This window comes from Vanellus vanellus (genome assembly GCF_965231255.1).
Source record: "Vanellus vanellus genome assembly, chromosome: 12".
NCBI classification, from domain to species: Eukaryota; Metazoa; Chordata; class Aves; order Charadriiformes; family Charadriidae; genus Vanellus; species Vanellus vanellus.
Window position 1 is genome coordinate 21,928,167 of NC_138917.1, and position 16,826 is coordinate 21,944,992.

At 48.7% G+C, this 16,826-nt stretch overlaps 1 protein-coding gene across 1 annotated transcript in view; it reads right to left on the reverse strand.

Moving 5' to 3' along the window:
- HYDIN (HYDIN axonemal central pair apparatus protein) overlaps nt 1-16,826 on the reverse strand; it is a 161,422-nt gene that overhangs the window by 128,819 nt on the left and 15,777 nt on the right. Inside the window, exon 6 of the mRNA XM_082489568.1 lies at nt 9,247-9,371. Coding sequence (XP_082345694.1) covers nt 9,247-9,371 — 125 coding nt within the window. The remainder of the gene's footprint in view (nt 1-9,246; nt 9,372-16,826) is intronic.

Here is a 16,826-nt window from a genome sequence, read left to right on the forward strand (position 1 = left end):
CTTCATAAATCAATCACCCTTCAAGCTGCTCTTCTGCTTCTCCGCAGATGCCGACTGATCCACGAGGGGAGCGAGGCTAATGGATGGCCAGTTCTGCCCTGAAACGCATCCAGACTTAACGACGCTTAAGAACACACGAGTGATTTCCACTGGTGAGAGGGCAGACAAGCAGAAAAACCACGTTCTTCCAGAAATCTCACCTGTGCTAAAAATGCAGAGTCACACAGGTTTCTGTGCATACCTGGGAATGACCAATCCAGCAAAAAAGCAGATTGGAAACTTCCAAACGACCCGTCTAGTACACACACACACACAGTTTGTGCTCATACGTTTGACTCCGTGGGTTGCTTCAGCACTTTTTTTGTCAGGAGGAGTGGTACGGAGCTGTGGAGCTATAAAGCTGTGGAAAAAAAAAAAAAAAAAAAACCAAAAAGAACCACACACCCAAACAAAAAAACACACCAAACACACACACACCCCAAAACCCCACCTCAAGCACAAAGTTAATTCCCCTTCATCTACCCTCAAAGTGATGGACCATCTGTCTTGAAACATGAGGCCCCGGAGAGGGGGCAAAGGCCACACTGTGTTCGCAAGGAGTAGAACAACTTTATCTAAGATAATATATAAAAAAAAGAAGTGATTATTACAAGCAGTTCTAAAAAAGGGGAACAAAGACAGAAAACAGTTATTTCCTATTAGCTGTTTTGACATAAGTGAATACTTCGGAGACCAATTAGACTCACTCATCAATCTAATTGATTTGGACTATAAAGGCCCATAACTAATCAGTTGTGTAAAGCAGTAGTTCCCAATCCTCGCTCTGTTGTGACGCCCCTACTGTTAAGATGCAAAGTCAACACATAATTGGAGGAACTCTTATTTATACCTCTCTCTTTTTTTGCCTACAGTATATGCCTCCCTCCACTCAGTTTGAAGCGAACATACAAGAACAAAAAAGTCAGAAACCAGCCACGCTGCTGGGAATTCTCACAAGCGAAGGAAGAAAAGCACAACCTGCAATCACTGACTGTGACACGCACAAAGAAAAAAATCACAGAATGGTTTGGGTTGGAAGGGACCTTGAAGACCACCCAGTTCCACCCCCCTGCCCTGAGCAGGGACACCTCCCACCAGCCCAGGTTGCTCCAAGCCCCGTCCAACCTGGCCTTGAACACCTCCAGGGATGGGGCAGCCACAGCTTCTCGGGGCAACCTGCGCCAGGGGCTCACCACCCTCAGAGTGAGAAATTTCTTCCTAATATCTAACCTAAATCTACCTTCTTCCAGTCTGAAGCCATTCCCCCCTTGTCCTATCACTACATGCCCTCGGAAAAAGTCCTTCCCCAGCTCTCCTGGAGCCCCTTTAGGCACTGGAAGGCTGCAATAAGGTCTTCCTGGAGCCTTCTCTTCTCCAGGCTGAACCCCCTCAACTCTCCCAGCCTGTCCTCCCAGCAGAGGGGCTCCAGCCCTCCCAGCATCTCTGGGGCCTCCTCTGGCCCCGCTCCAACAGCTCCGTGTCCTTCTGCTGTGGGGACCCCCCGAGCTGGAGGCAGCACTGCGGGGGGGTCTTCCCAGAGCAGAGTGCAGCAGAGGGGCACAATCCCCCCCTCGCCCTGCTGGCCACGCTGCGGGGGATGCAGCCCGGGGTGCCGGGGGCTTTCTGGGCTGCCGGCGCACACTGTGGCTCGTGGTGAGCTTCTCATCCTGCACCACCCCCAAGTCCCTCTCCTCAGGGCTGCTCTCCAGCCATTCTCCCCCCAGCCTGGAGCTGGGCTGGGGGTTGCCCCAACCTACCTGCAAAGTAGTGCAAGGAAAAGCTAGAGAAGCCCTTGTAACAGCTACACCATCAGAGTCTGGCTTACACATTAGGATAACTCAGGGAAGAAGATCTTCTTCATAAACTCACAGAATAAAGTCAGTTTTAAACACCTGCTTAAACACAAAGTAAAAAAAAAAAAAAAAAAAAAAAAAAAAAAACCACACCCTGTGTCAGTGCACTACAGCAAAGCTTCAGAGTCAAAAGAGGCTGCTGCTTAAGAGCATTTCCCCACCTCTTCGCAATTCTAAGAACTACTATAAATCTGTCTGGTGCTGAAGGAACGGGGAATTGCATGAAGATGAACAGCTACAGAGGTGATAAGCAACGGCACGCAGCAGTGGCCACCAGCAGCTCAGGGTCCGTTGCCGTGAATTTAGCTCAATAGTAACTTAACGCTACTCACAGCGACAGCAGAGCCCCCGTAAACCCTCGCGCAACCAGAAAAGGGGTTTGGTATTCCCACCCTGGTACCCTACACAACAGAGGGATGGCTCAGGTATATATATATATATCTCTAACAAGGCAGCGAGTTGGCTCAGGCAGGTATTGAGCCTCATTCACATCGCCTCCGTTCTGGTTGAAGTCAGTACGAATTGAGAGCACTCAGCAACTTTTTTTTTTTTTTTGTGATCTCCGGGATGTAAAAACGCAACGCAACAAGGGCGAAACCTCAGTTAATCCCTGCTGCCTATCCACATCCATCAGTGGAGTTACAAAGGAGAAAGAAAAAGGAAAAGGCTTGATCTAGAGACTAAATCAATAGGATTTTCATTTTGTTTTCAAAGAAGTTCCTGGAAGCCATTGATTGCGCTGCCGGCTTTGCGAGACAGATGACGAGACCCTTGGCAGAAAGGGGGTCCTTGAAGGAAAGGGAACAGAGCTACACGAAGGCGGTTGTGTTTGCCAAAGTCTACGCAAACCCACAGATGTGTATCACAGCCAGGCAGTGCTTTTTTCCCCCGGATGTTTTATCCTTGTGGGCAGCCGAGATGTTCAGAGGCGTTGGGGTCTCTGTGCTACGAGCGCATGTTCAGCCTCAAACAGCTGTAAACAAGCAGGGCTGGCGCTGAACGCGTTTCCTGCACGTGCGCGGTGATCACCAACACACCGCCGAGCCCTTGCGCGGATGGCCTCCTTTACCGCGGGACGCCCATTCCACTAAACCCAGCATCAAGTCTACCTTAAGCAAGGGATTCAGCACCCCAACAGGCACAAACTTGACCATAGGAAGCTCCATCTCAACCTGAGGAGGGACTTCTTTGCCGTGAGGGCAGCAGAGCACTGGCACAGCTGCCCAGAGAGGGGGGGGAGTCTCCCACTCTGGAGCCATTCCAAACCCGCCTGGACATGTCCTGTGCCACTGCTGGAGGTGCCCCTGCTCTGGCGGGGGGTGGCACTGGGGGAGCTCCAGAGGGACCTTCCAACCCTCACCAGTCTGGGATGCTGTGTTCCCAACATGTTTACATTCCCAGGCGGTAACACCCTGCTGATCCACGCAGGAGCTGAACGGTCACCACCATGGGTGACAACTCCCCTTGGCCATACGATGTGGCCTCTACTACAGCCTGCCCTCACCGTGCCCAAGGCGCGCAGGCTTTGCTTCCCCTGCTGCCGGCCAAGCACACCCAGTCCTCTTCACCAAACCCAAATGGCTCTAATACATCACGTCGAACTCGCTGTCATTCCACGGGTGACTAAAGAGCTCCACGTCAGCTCCCTAATTAGTCGTTTTTAAATATGCCTTAATTTTTTCCAGTGATCTCATGCCCCATTTTGCCCATTTGAGATTAGATGTCAGTGTTTTCTCAAGCTGGTAGCTATCACTCATGGCTCCAGAGGCTGCTGCAGTGCAGAAAAGCTGTGCATGATTAGACCAAGAAGGACAGAAGCATCTCAGGGCAGCGAGTGAGGGCATCCCATGGAGGGTAGAAGACCTAGGTTCCCCTCCGATAACCCCCATACCCCCGAGCATTGCTGCCACGCTAAACTACAGCGATTCCTATTCACTACTTTGAGATCCACCCAGGATTTTTTTTTATTATTATTGTTTTTTCTTACATTGCTCCAAGGAAATCACATCTATCCTACAAGCGTTTGCACTGGCTCAAAGGAAGGGGAAGATCACAGATCCACCCAAACTACACGTCACGTTAGCTCTCTGGTGCTCAGTGCCGAAATCTCCTGCAGTGATTCCCTTTGGAATTGTCCAGGTTGGAAGGAACCTTTAAGATCGAGTCCAACCATCAACCCAACACCGCCAAATCCATGTCCCTCAGCACCACGTCTGCCCATCTGTTAAATCCCTCCAGGGATGGTGACTGCACCACTGCTCCGGGCAGCCTCTTCCAGTGCTTGATAATCCTTTCAGTGAAGATATTTTCCCCACTATCCATCCTAAACCTCCCCTGGCGCAACTTGAGGCCATTTCCTCTTGTCCCATCGCCTGTTCCTTGGGAGCAGAGACCGACCCCCCCCCTCACTACCCCCTCCTTTCAAGGAGCTGTAGAGAGCGAGGTCTCCCCTCAGCCTCCTTTTCCCCAGGCTGAACACCCCAGGTCCCTCAGCTGCTCATCAGCCGTGTGCTCCAGACCCCTCACCAGCTTTGTAGCCCTTCTCTGGACACGCTCCAGCGCCTCAATGTCTTTCTTCAGGGCAGCCAGCTGTTGGCCAGCCTTCAGGACTAGAGAGGACCCCAGGAGAGACTGGCATGGCCAGGGAAGAGACACCTCCAGCCAGGGCTTGCTTCTCCAGGCTGCAGCCCAATGCTACGTAACAGGAGGCTGACGTTTTGCTTTTTACACCTAAAGGAAACAGCAACGGGGAGCAAACACCGCTGGGCACCCTATAGTTTCGGGGCCAGGCAAAGCTCAGCAGCAGGGGAACAAGGCAGCCAGACCCTTCCCTGCCCCGGAGCAGGGCAAGCTCAGCTCCACATCATCTCCAGCTCCTAGTGTGCCATGCTGGAGAAACATATATAGCTGCTCTCTTCTCCTGTAGAGGAATAACCTGAATTTGGCAGAGCGCAAGTTTTGCTCTCCAGGGCTCAGGCCACATTGCTTCATCCGCATCCTTTTAAAGTCATCCGATCTGATCGATAACTATGGAACCAGAGGCAGATGCTGCCTCCATCTTCTACCCACCCTTGAAGTCGTTAATCAAGGAGCAGGGGCTGAGCTCTCCCTTCTCCGGCCCTGGGTGCGCAGAGCCAAAAAGGATGCTCTGAGCCTGGGTCAGTGATCCACAGCGAACAAGCCGCTATTTGCTTTAGGAGAGCTCCTGCTCAGGAACCGTCAGCCCTCCCCGAAGTCGTGGAAGAAGTCGAGGGAAAACAGGGTATTAATCTGCCAAACACCCAGATGGTTCCTCAGCAGGCTCCAAGCACGAGGCTGGAGGCTTCCAGCGGGACTAAAACCACTGAGAAGTATTCCTGAGCCGCATGTTACCCCTCTCTTCTGGGGAAGCTGCTTTCTGGGGCTCTGCACCACAGGGAGACAGGACAGTAGTGGAGTAGACATTTCTGCTCGAGGGCTGGCTCTTCTTGTCTCCTAAAATTCTCATACGAGCTCTGGCTCTCATCCCTCCTCTCGAAGAGGGCAAGATCCTGCCCCCGGGATTCTGCTTCACAGAGCCACCGAAGGAAAACGATCTGCGTAATTACTCTTATTACTGACAGCAATAAAAGCATCTCAATATATAGCGTCTGTCAGCCAGGCACAGGCTCAGTGGGGCTTTGCTAATTACTGAAGTTTCCCGTGCTGACAAAGAGATCCCAAGGGATGTGACAACCAAGGGGGGAAAAACCATACAGAGGAATTTCAGCACCACCCACTAGATCTCCTGGACTAGAAGCACATTGTAGCACCTTGCCACAAGGTCCCCTGGGTGCTGCAGGCACCCCCACACAAGCACATAACCTGGTCCTACACCTCGAAGACCATATCATACCATAGTAGGTACTTCTTGGAGAAAGGAGTCCAACGTGAGTTGGGATTTAGGGAGCTCTGAGTAGAGAAGTGACCCTCCTTCCACAGTTCCCAGCACGTCTCCAGCATCTCCTGTCTCCGTTAGCCTCTTTTACTTGCACAAAGCATCTGCCGTACATGTTATTGTTTCTGGGTGCAATGGGACTCGTGAGTTTGCTTTGCACCTCTGGCACAGCTCTGGGAAGCTGTCACACATCTTCACCAGGTGTCCCTGAGCAAATCCCACCCTCCCACGCCAAACCTGCGCTATCATAGAATCATAGAATTGTCTAGGTTGGAAGAGACCCTTGGGACCATCGAGTCCAACCATCTACCCTACTCTACAAAGTTCTCCCCTACACCATATCCCCCAACACCACATCTAAACGTCTCTTAAACACATCCAGGGATGGTGACTCAACCACCTCCCTGGGCAGTCTATTCCAATGCCTGACCACCCCTTCTATGAAAAATTCTTTCCTAATGTTCAGTCTAAACCTACCCTGTTGGAGTTTGAAGCCATTCCCTCTTGTTCTGTCATTAATTACCTTTGAGAAGAGACCAGTACCAACCTCTCTACAGTGTCCTTTCAAATAGTTGTAGACAGTGATGAGGTCTCCCCTCAGCTTCCTCCTCCTCAAACTAAACAGTCCCAGCTCCTTCAACCGCTCTTCATATGATTTGTCTGCTAGGCCCTTCACCAGTTTCATTGCCCTCCTCTGCACTCGCTCCAGCACCTATCTGTCAGGTTGTGACGAACGCTCTGACTGTGGCAAACTGGGTTGGATGTACAAACAGCGGCACTCACTTGAGAACTGCCTGAGAGCTAAAAGAATATCTCAGCTGTATGAATACCGACTTGGCCGAGACCAGACTTAACTCTGTGAACTTATTTTGCCACAGGCTAAAAGTCACCTGGGAAGGGCCAAGCCACCAACCAGACCTTCAAGCGGTCCTGAGAGCAGAACTCTTTCCAAACCAGTACGTGTGCTTGGCATGCAGGCTTCACAAACCCCTTCTGATACCTCCATCTGACGTTAAGGTGATGAACAGGGATGTGCTGTAGCCCAGAACATCCCAAGTCACCTCCATTTCAGGACAGGATGGGATTTTTCACACCTAGACACACCGGCATGGGGGAAATGGAAGAGTCTGGGCATGTAAAGCGTTGAAGGTCAAATTTTCACTGTAAATCATGATGCTTTTAGCAACAAAGACATTGTCCTCACGCTCATCTGTAAAGTTTGTAGCAACAGGTACACACATACAGTCTACCCAGGGGACTACCTATATATCTAACCAGGACAGCTGAAGGAACACACAATTTAAATCAACCAATTAATAGGCAGCGAGAAAATTGCGACTTATTCACATGGAAGAGCTCCGCGTTTGCTTAAGCGATGCCAGGGGCAGATTTGACCCAACTTCAGCAAAAACTGAACCAATGTAACACACACCTGACCCTGTGTAAGCCACACTCACAACCGCACGATTCACGGAGAACCGCTGCGCCGAGCGAGTCAATACAGACGCACAGTAAAGCGCGGAGAACGCCTCCCAACACCCTAAACCGCTATTTTACTCTTAGCGCTTCTGTTTTATAACAACATGCCTGTTGCTCTCCGAAAAAGCGAGGCAGCTGCTTTTTGTATGCGAGGCACAGGGAGTCTGACTCCACGCAGGACAAATTAGCCAGGGCTCGCCAGGCGAGGTCGGGGAATATTGTCTGGTGCTCCGCACTCCACCTGCAACAAGCAGCTTTTAAGATTGATTGATTAAATGTTTTGGTTGCACTTTAGCAATTAATCTCGGCAGCCTTTTACTTATTTGTATGCTTCAAAGCCGGAGACATAATCCCTTAATTATTCCCTTGCTCTCCTTCTCAATCCGTGGTTTATTTAAAACTAACTGCAGCCTTGTCCCGACAGGCAGGGATGAATCCTGGGTTCACCTCCCAGGTAGCTCCGCGCGGAGGTCGCTCGTCTCCCAAGGCAGCGGAAAATTTGGTCTCTGTGGTCTATCCACGCAAATCGCTTTCGCAAAGATGAACCGTGGAAGAACCGGGGTGTTTCAGTACAAAGAAGATCCAGGTTTTTAAAGCAAGCCGTGGAGATCCTGGTCCTAATTATTTACTCAGTATAAACCCTACAGTCCTACTACCCCAGAGAAAGATCTAGCTCTCTGTGTTTTATCCTATAGATTCTCTATATGCATAGAAATGAGGCACTTCTTGCGCTTCTCTATCTGAAATTTCAGTAGTTCTTTTGAGAGCGTTATCCCAACCCGAGTGAGCACAAACCACTCCCCATGAACATACCGTTAACTGCCAAGGATTAAACAAAGCTGTGATAACTCATCAAGCTACAAAAAGCCTTTGGAAGATATAGGTGCATTTTTAGAACTCTACAAACTCGAGACAACCAAGACATTCACGGCTGGGCTAAAGCATCCCAGTAGCACCTGGGTTAGGACCTCATGCTTCCCTGGACCAACGGTCAGGAATAGGGACAAAACAAGAAATCTTCTCTTTCAAGCAAAAGAAAACACCCAGCAAATGCATTCATGCAACGGAGAAAGCATCTCATTCAGCCTCGCAAGAAGATACCTCGGCTGAACCAAGGCTGACAGAAGCATTTTAACATCGCACCTTTTTCCCCCCGCATTTTCCTCACTTACTCTTAAAAGCGACTTAAAGCCGACAGTGTTTCTCTGGCCTGACCTTGGTTTCATACCCTGCTCTTAATTTCACACCTATCTCCGGAGGCAGCGAGCAGTTCCTGCCCAATCCCACGAACCCTCAAGTCCTGATGTTGTGAAGTGTAGGCTGGAGATGGGCAGAGGGCAACATCGAGAAAAGGGTCTGTAGAAGACAACAGAGAAGCAGATACGGTACAGAGGTGTGTGAGAAACAAGTGGGCATTGGAGAGAGTTTGAGATCGACCTGCATTGCCCATGTTACACTTGAAACACAGCATCGTCTAGGAGTAAAACTTCACACTGCAATGGAGAATCACTATTTCTCCTTCTTCCGCTCAGCAACTCCCAGCAAAACAGGATTCCAGAAGTCTCGCTCCTCTCCGATGGGATCTACTTTAACGATCACCTAATCACCAACTATTTTTCACTTTGATTTGAGGTAAATCTGGGACAGGGGAGGTACAGCTGCAGAGGGAATTAAGGTGGCTGGGACAGCGGGGAACGACGGTCGTTGACTGTCACAGGGCCATGCTGGGTGGAGAACACCATGCTGACAGCAGGGTCCCCCAGGGATGGACACAGAACAAGGACAGACTCAGCCTTTACCCTTTATCTGCTCATTTCTAAGCACTGAAACGCGCAGAGGTTTTGAAAGAAAAAAAGGTTTAGAAGTTGTTTGCAAAGCAAGTTTTACATTATTCTGCGTAGGAAGGGCTCCGTTTTGAAGGACGCGGAGAGCGCGCACCACGCAGCGCCCAGCACTTACCTGTGTCATAGTGAACTATCAAGGACCTGGAATGATCCCCGGTTTTCAGAGGGTGGAACTCCACTGTTACTTGCATGATGGCACCAATCCCAAGAGTCCCGATGGAGGGATCGACAGAGAAAGGGCTGCAACACAAAGAGATATCAGGATTATTGTGGGAAATGCGGGGAATGTATTCCTTTTACAGTCTAGTTCACTTCAGCTCACTTGCGCAAGCAAGGAGCAAACCAACCACAGTCAGGAGAAGAGAAACACAACGTGCAGGGTCAGGGAGAGCTACTGCCTCCCGCTTCTGAAGAGCTCCAGCCCGGGGAGGATCCCATGGTATAAAATGACCTCATCTCCCCCACACTCTGCATCCAGTCCTCTGCAGCGAGGCTGGAGAGCCCGACTGCTAGCGACACCACCAGAGATTGGTTTTTGAAGAGCCCAGAGATGGGAACCAGCTATTTGCACGCACAACTTGATGCCGATCTCTTCAGGAACCGGTCTTTTCCAGCCACCTCTACACCTCAAGAGATGCAAATGTCAAGGCAATGAGATTACAGCCTAGAAATCAGGCAGAGAATAAAAGTTTGGGGTTTTTTTTGAAGACTAGAGAATAATTACAGTTCAATTTGCAGAATTCATTTGGTTGTATGTTTGTTTTTTGGTGGGGTTTTTTTTGGGGGGGTTTTTTGTTTGTTTGGTTTTGTTTGTTTGTTGTTGTGTTTTTGGTTTTTGTTGTGTTTTTTTTGTTGTTGTTTTTGTTTTTGTTTTTTTTATACCTTGAAGACATCCTGGTTTAGCCTAAGAAAGGGCACATTTTATCGGCGGTTCAATGAAAGACGCTCTAAAGAAGAAAAGGAACAATCGGAAAAATTTGAGTGCAAATAACGGAGGTTAGAGCAATACCAGGACATGGAAACAAGCCACAAAAGGAGCAGCCCGTTTACAGCCTGAGCAATTAAATCCCTAGCTAAACGAAGCGCAGTTAACAGGAGGTTTTCTCTGTGATCACAAGCGACGCAATCTGGGACTCTGGCTTGTAATCCCCGCTCCGTAAGTGTTTGCTTGGCCCACCAGACACAGTCTGTGCAATGCGTTGGAAATAATTCTGAAAATGTGTTGGTGTACTTTTGACTTAATATGAGCAATTGCGATTTGTCACCAGGTAAACAGCTCTTGGCTGATAGAGACACAAAATTCGGTGCTTTAATGCTTCGGGACAAGTCAGCCGAAACATGCTTCTGCACAACGGCAGCTCTCGTACAGCCCCGCTTCGAAAACAAAAGTTATCAGGTTTAGTGCTTCGCTGGTCATCAATTTGTCACCTTAAAAACACACCCTGGAGAGTTTTACCAGGATTAGAGAACGCAACACGCACATGAAAACAATGAGAACTGGAGCCATGTGACAGCTGATGAAATTGCTGGAGTTTCTGCTCGTTAAGGAGATACTGCTGCAATTAGGGGCCTGACCTGTTCCCATTAAGACTAGTGAGAACAACGCTGCTGACGCTAATGGAGAAGCATCAGGCCAGCAACGTTTACGTGCTGGACTTGAGGCTTTGGAGAAAGATGAGGAAAGACAAAGGTGCCACCAGCCTCGGAACGGAACTGCTCTACGTGGTCCTGCGTCCGCACTGACGGTCTCTGCCGGTGGTTGGGGGGCAATCATGGCCTGCTGGGGCAAAGGCACAGAACTTGTTGGGGTTTTTTGTTTGGTTTGGGGTTGGTTGTTTGTTTTTTTTTTTCCATTTTTTTTTCCCAGAAGTATTAACTAGCAGCTTCTCTGTACTGGCAAAGAAAGGGATTCCTGGCACCACCTTCAACACTACCTCCCATCTCCATCATCCTCCTACTCCTTCCCCATGTCTACATACTCCTGCCCTCAGACGGCTGGGATGGGAATAACACTCCTGGGGGTGACTTCAGGGGATGCCTGAGAAAGATATTCATATTCTCTAATTATCAGAAGAGGAGGATCCAATCAAGCTCAGGACTCGGTTCTCGGGACTGAGAAACCGAGCACTAGTCAGACACTGCGTCTCCTACACCCCAACCCCATGCTGTACCCACAAGCAGGAGCTCACGATCCCTCACGTAAACCTGCTTCTCCAAGACCCAAAGATGCTAGCTCCACGGTTAAACTCAACTCCTCTGAATTTCAGTCAACACCACTAAGCTGTTCCCTGCAGCCTGCAGATAAAAAGAGATGCTAAGGAGACATCCCTGACACGTCATAATAGTCAAAGGGAAACCACGGCCAAGAGACGAAGGTGGCAGGCTAAACTTTGGCCTTTTAACCACTAATCGTAAGCTGTTCTTAAAGATAATTCTGGTCCTGTTAGATCTACCCTTTTCGTGAATCACTACTGCTCCTGAAAGACAGAAAAAATAAGATTTGAAGGTGGTGGGTTTTTTTTAATAGCTTGTTTTCTTCTGACATGCTTTTTAAACTATGTCCATTTGGATGTTTGCTTTGTTGTATGATATCTAAACTTTCCCAGGCACAGATGTTCCAACAGCACCTTGCAGTCCCCAGCTTGGATAAACTCATCTGGCCACAACAATTTAGGAAAGACTTTCCCACCGGTACCTGCTGAGATCTTGCCTGTTACTGTCCTTTAGAAAGAGATCTACACTAGATTTGTAAGCAATTTTCATAATGATATATTTTTTTCTGGCATTTACATCTTGTTTACTTTCACTGAGCATCAGCTCCCCATCTCGGAGTTGGGCAAAAATTATGTTCCATGAGGATACTCAGGGCCAAAGAGTCCTAAAGTAATTTAGAAACACAACTGATGAGTGAACAAAGCTGGCGACTCTGTGACTCAGGTTCTCAAACCACCATGCCATCTTTTCTCCTGCAACCATACGTTTAGGAAACGCAGTGTACAAGGAGGCTACAGTACGCTTCCTCAAGTCCCACCCTACATTTACCTTCTATGACCAAACTTCCTTAATCTGCATTATAAAATCATTTGAGTTTGGGAGAATTGATTTCATTAAAAGCTACCTCCAACCCCAAGGAAGGCTGTAAAATCTACAAGTGATTGAATTGCCTCATCCGTTCACTAAGACGTACCGCAGAAAAAAAACTAAAAAACATTTAATCTCAGCATATATTACTTTCAATAATGGTACAGCAGCCAAGGCGTCACTATTCCAGTAAACCCAGTCTGTTAGGTCAAAGCATCCAAGCCCCATCCCTCTGCTGAAAAATCCTGTGTACAGTCAGCATCTCATGAGCTCTATCTTCCCCTCTTTCGCTGCACCTCAGATCCATTTTCATACCCTCAGATGGTCTTTATACATCAGAGAATCCCAGACTGGTGGGGGTGGGAAGGGCCCTCTGGAGCTCCCCCAGTCCCACCCCCCGCCAGAGCAGGGGCACCTCCAGCAGTGGCACAGGACACATCCGGGCGGGTTTGGAATGGCTCCAGAGGGGGAGACTCCCCCCCCCCCCCTCTCTGGGCAGCTGTGCCACTGCTCTGCCGCCCGCACAGGAGAGAAGTCCCTCCTCAGGTTGAAATGCAGCTTCCTATGCTCCAGTTTGTGCCCGTTCCCTCTTGTCCTGTCACTGGACACCACTGACAAAAGACTGTTCCCACCCCCCGGCACCCTCCCTTGAAGGATTGATAAGCGTTGATAAGATCCCCCCTCAGCCTTCTCCTCTCCAGACTGAAAAGCCCCACGTCCCTCAGCCGTTCCTCAGCAGAAAGATGCTCCACTGCCCTCATCATCTCTGTAGCCCTTTGCTGGACCCTCTCCAGCAGTTCCCTGTCCTTCTTGACCTGGGGAGCCCCGAACTGGACACAGTGCTCCAGATGTGGCCTCACCGGGGCAGAGCAGAGGGGGAGGATGACCTCCCTGGACCTATGGTAGCTCTTCAGTCGCACACCTCCATGTAGTGTATGTGTACCACAGGGAGGGATGCAAGGGGAGGTCCGAGCACTGTGCCTTGTAGGATAATTTCCTGAGCTTGGTGGGGACATTCCTAAACGGATCTTATCTCAGACGGATGCTCTCTAGCCCCACGGCACAGCACAATGTCTGTAATGTCAGAAAAAGGCAGCGCTGTGCCGAGATCTGCTCCCAGACACCATTTTCAACTCAAATGTACTGGAATGACATTTATCTCCCTGAATGTCATGCAGAAGAAACTCATTATCCTGCCTTAACAATGATAACGACAGGAAGAGACTTTCTATATTTATAGTATTATTATTTTTTATTCCCAAGCTATGCCGTTAAGAGCCAGGTACGGACACGCAGAGGGAGGACAGGCACAAAGCCAGGCTGTGTAAGGGGAAGTGCCTCGGCAGTTCCTCTCCTTTATGAATAAAATAGTCCAAATGTGGCCGTGTTTTCTGGTAGATACCATGGCAAGGGAGAGCTCTGAATGGGGAACAGCAGAAAGATGCTGAATTAGCCCCGTGGATTCACTTAAGAGCTCCTCCTTGGAGTGACGTGCACAACAGAAAACATCAAAATCCTTCGGCAAGCGAGTAGCAGGCAGGGAATGTCATGGTGAAGCGACCAGATGTAAGGGCTGAGCTCTCGGGATTGGAGACAGGCTGAAGCTGAAAGCAGGTAGGTTACGCTTGATGCCATAGAGAAGGGAATCCAGAGACAGGGAGTAAAGAAAAGCCATCTGAGCAGCGCATTGGACTAGGAAACGGCGGCATCTGCAGCTGGCTGGCAAGTGGGCGAGAGCCCGAATTTGCTCAGGCCGGAAAACAAGAGTTGTGGCAACTAAGAAGTTTCAATTGAGCAAATGGAGAATAAAGGACTTCAAGGGCAGGTGATGGTCTACGAGCTTAGACAGATCTCTTATTCCCTTCCACTCCGCTCATTCTCCTCCCTCTCCAATACGCATCCATGTGTGCTTGCGCACATCAACGCACACCGAAGCCAGGATGCTATAGTAAGACTGCCTTTAACACTACAGTGCATCCTCACCCAGCGGAAGTTAAGCCCACATTCAACTGAAGCTGCTTAAATTCTCCACTAAATAAGATCAAAACAGCCCTGTGTTTCAAGTCCTGAGGCCGCCACTCCTGTCCCCTGGCCCGTAGGCCAGAACTCCAGATTACTGCGTCTCATATTTAAACTTTAAGGTCTCCAGGACAGGGAACACAACTCATTCATTTCATAGAATCACAGAACGGTTTGGGTTGGAAGGCACCTTGAAGATCATCCGGTCCCAACCCCCTGCCCTGGGCAGGGACACCTCCCACCAGCCCAGGTTGCTCCAAGCCCCATCCAACCTGGCCTTGAACATCAGTTTCCAAAGCACAGGTTTAAGTGTTCTGTGATAATAATTAATCATCAAGTTATTATGGAAGTCATTCAAAACAATTAGTGACATTAAACTAAAGCCTCACCACCTCTGTAACAGGGATATTAATCCCTAACACTTGTAGGAAAACAGCCTCTCTTGTGAAAACCTCTGTAAATATATTTGTCCAAAGACAACTGCCGGCTAATGATCTACTAGCCCGTGGAGCAGTGTATTGGTCTGATTCTCAAGACAACTTGTCACGCCAATTGGGAGGTCTGTTCTTGTCTGCTGGGGCTGTTAGAACCACAGGGCTCACCCGGGAGCTCAGTGGTAGGTATCTGAGCAACTTCTCATAGCACGAGCAAGGAACCAACCATTGATCGCTGCTATCAAGAGACTCGGTCATTCATGTGACAGTTTACAGATATGGTAGAGGGTCCAGAGGCACTCAAACGGCAAGAAAAGAGTCGGTGCAATGCAGTGATGTGTCACACAGTACAGTCCCCAGCACCGGCTGGAGTAACCACTGCTGGCACACCATGGTCTCATCACATAGGGACAACATGGTTGTTCAGGTCTCAGGATGCAAGGGGACATCCTGACCTGGTCAACAGGAGGCAACACAAATTTGTTCGATAGTACCAAACTGGGGGCAGTAGTCAACACACTGGAGGGCTGGGCTGCTCTTCAGAGGCTACCGCAACAAGCTGGAGAAATTGGCTGATGTGAACTTCATGCAGTTCAGGGATGGACAATGCAAAATCCTGTACTTAGGATGGAATAAGCCCTGGGAGTACAGGCTGGGCACTGATGGGACAGAAAGCATTTCTACAGAAGAGGACTTCAGGGGCTGGAACACAGGACATGCAGGAAGATGCCGAGATAAACAGATTTGTACAACCTGGAGAAGGAAAGAAGAGTGGTCTTAATGCTGCCTACAATCACACAAAGGGAAGATGTAGAGAATACGGGGCCAGGATCTTCTTTGAAACATGCAGTGATAGTTTTCCAGTAATGGAAAATTTGAGTAGATATTAGGAAAAAAAAAGTCACCATGAGGTTGAACACGAGAACAGGGACCCAGAGAAGTAAGGGAACCTTGAAGGCATCCAAAGCTCAACACAAAGTGCCCAGAGCAGCAAGTTGTGCTAGTTGCAAACCAGATCAAACTTTCACACTGGGTCTTGATTTGATCAAGGTGTTTGCTCAGATCATCTCCAGAGGTCCCTTTCACCCAACATTACTCTATGATTTTATCTTCTAGATCAGCCCGATTCCTTTTCACGTATTCTCCAGATTTCTCTTATTTCCCATACATGTGTGCATATACGTATAGACAGGCATTAGAAGAACTCAACCTTTAAGAAAGTTCCCAGTGAAGAATTCATTATGACATTTAGCTGAACACTTAAAGCAGGAGAAAAAAAAGAGCAGAAACACAGGAACTTCAGAATATTTAAAAAGAAATCCAAATGCAAGTGGGGGCGACTTAATTAGAATAAAATCCTGCTTATATTCAAAGATTTAAATCATCCGTTTGAAATTTCAAAACTGGCTTTCAAAAGTTCGTAATGAAATGGAAGAGATGACTGATGACCTCAGCTGACAAGGGAAATCACATCAGCTTTTGATGTCTGTACACACGCAATCCAGTTATTCAGAATTCTACTCTTCTTTTTTGGTGCAGTTTGAAATAAAACCTCTGTAGCACTTCCCAATTCTGTATGGCAAAGCTGGCCTGAAATATTTAATTGCTGAAGTTCAGAAACCCTTAACATCCATATCAAGCTAGATTCGACACATGCTGTATCACTCAACAGTACACTGCAAAAACATGCTAGACTTTACCGGGTATTTATTTTGACGGTGACAACTAGATCTGGAAATCCCAGAGGAACACGTACAGCGATTTACAGATTCCTGCCTATGTATTGCCGCAGTGAAAAGCGGCAACCTGCTTAAATAGCTTTGCCAGACTTTGGTGGAAGCTTCTCTTGGACCTCACATTTCACAGGAAAAAAGTAAAAAGGTCTTCTTTTGAGCCCTGTTTTCCTGGGGAAGAAATGGAGGCAACTCCGGTGCCTCAAGTCTGTGCTGCATTATTGACCTCAGCTCCTACACCGAGAGCTCTGGGACCAAGCAACTCTCAAATGACTACCAGCCAAGTGAACCGGTTTCCTTGCAGACACTGTGTCGAAAAGGCATTGCCTTCTCCAGTTCAGCAAGCTGGAAAACCTGTCACGGCCTTCCAAGACCGAAAGGAGCAGTACAGGCTCTCCCCAACACAATTCACATCAGGCATTCCATCT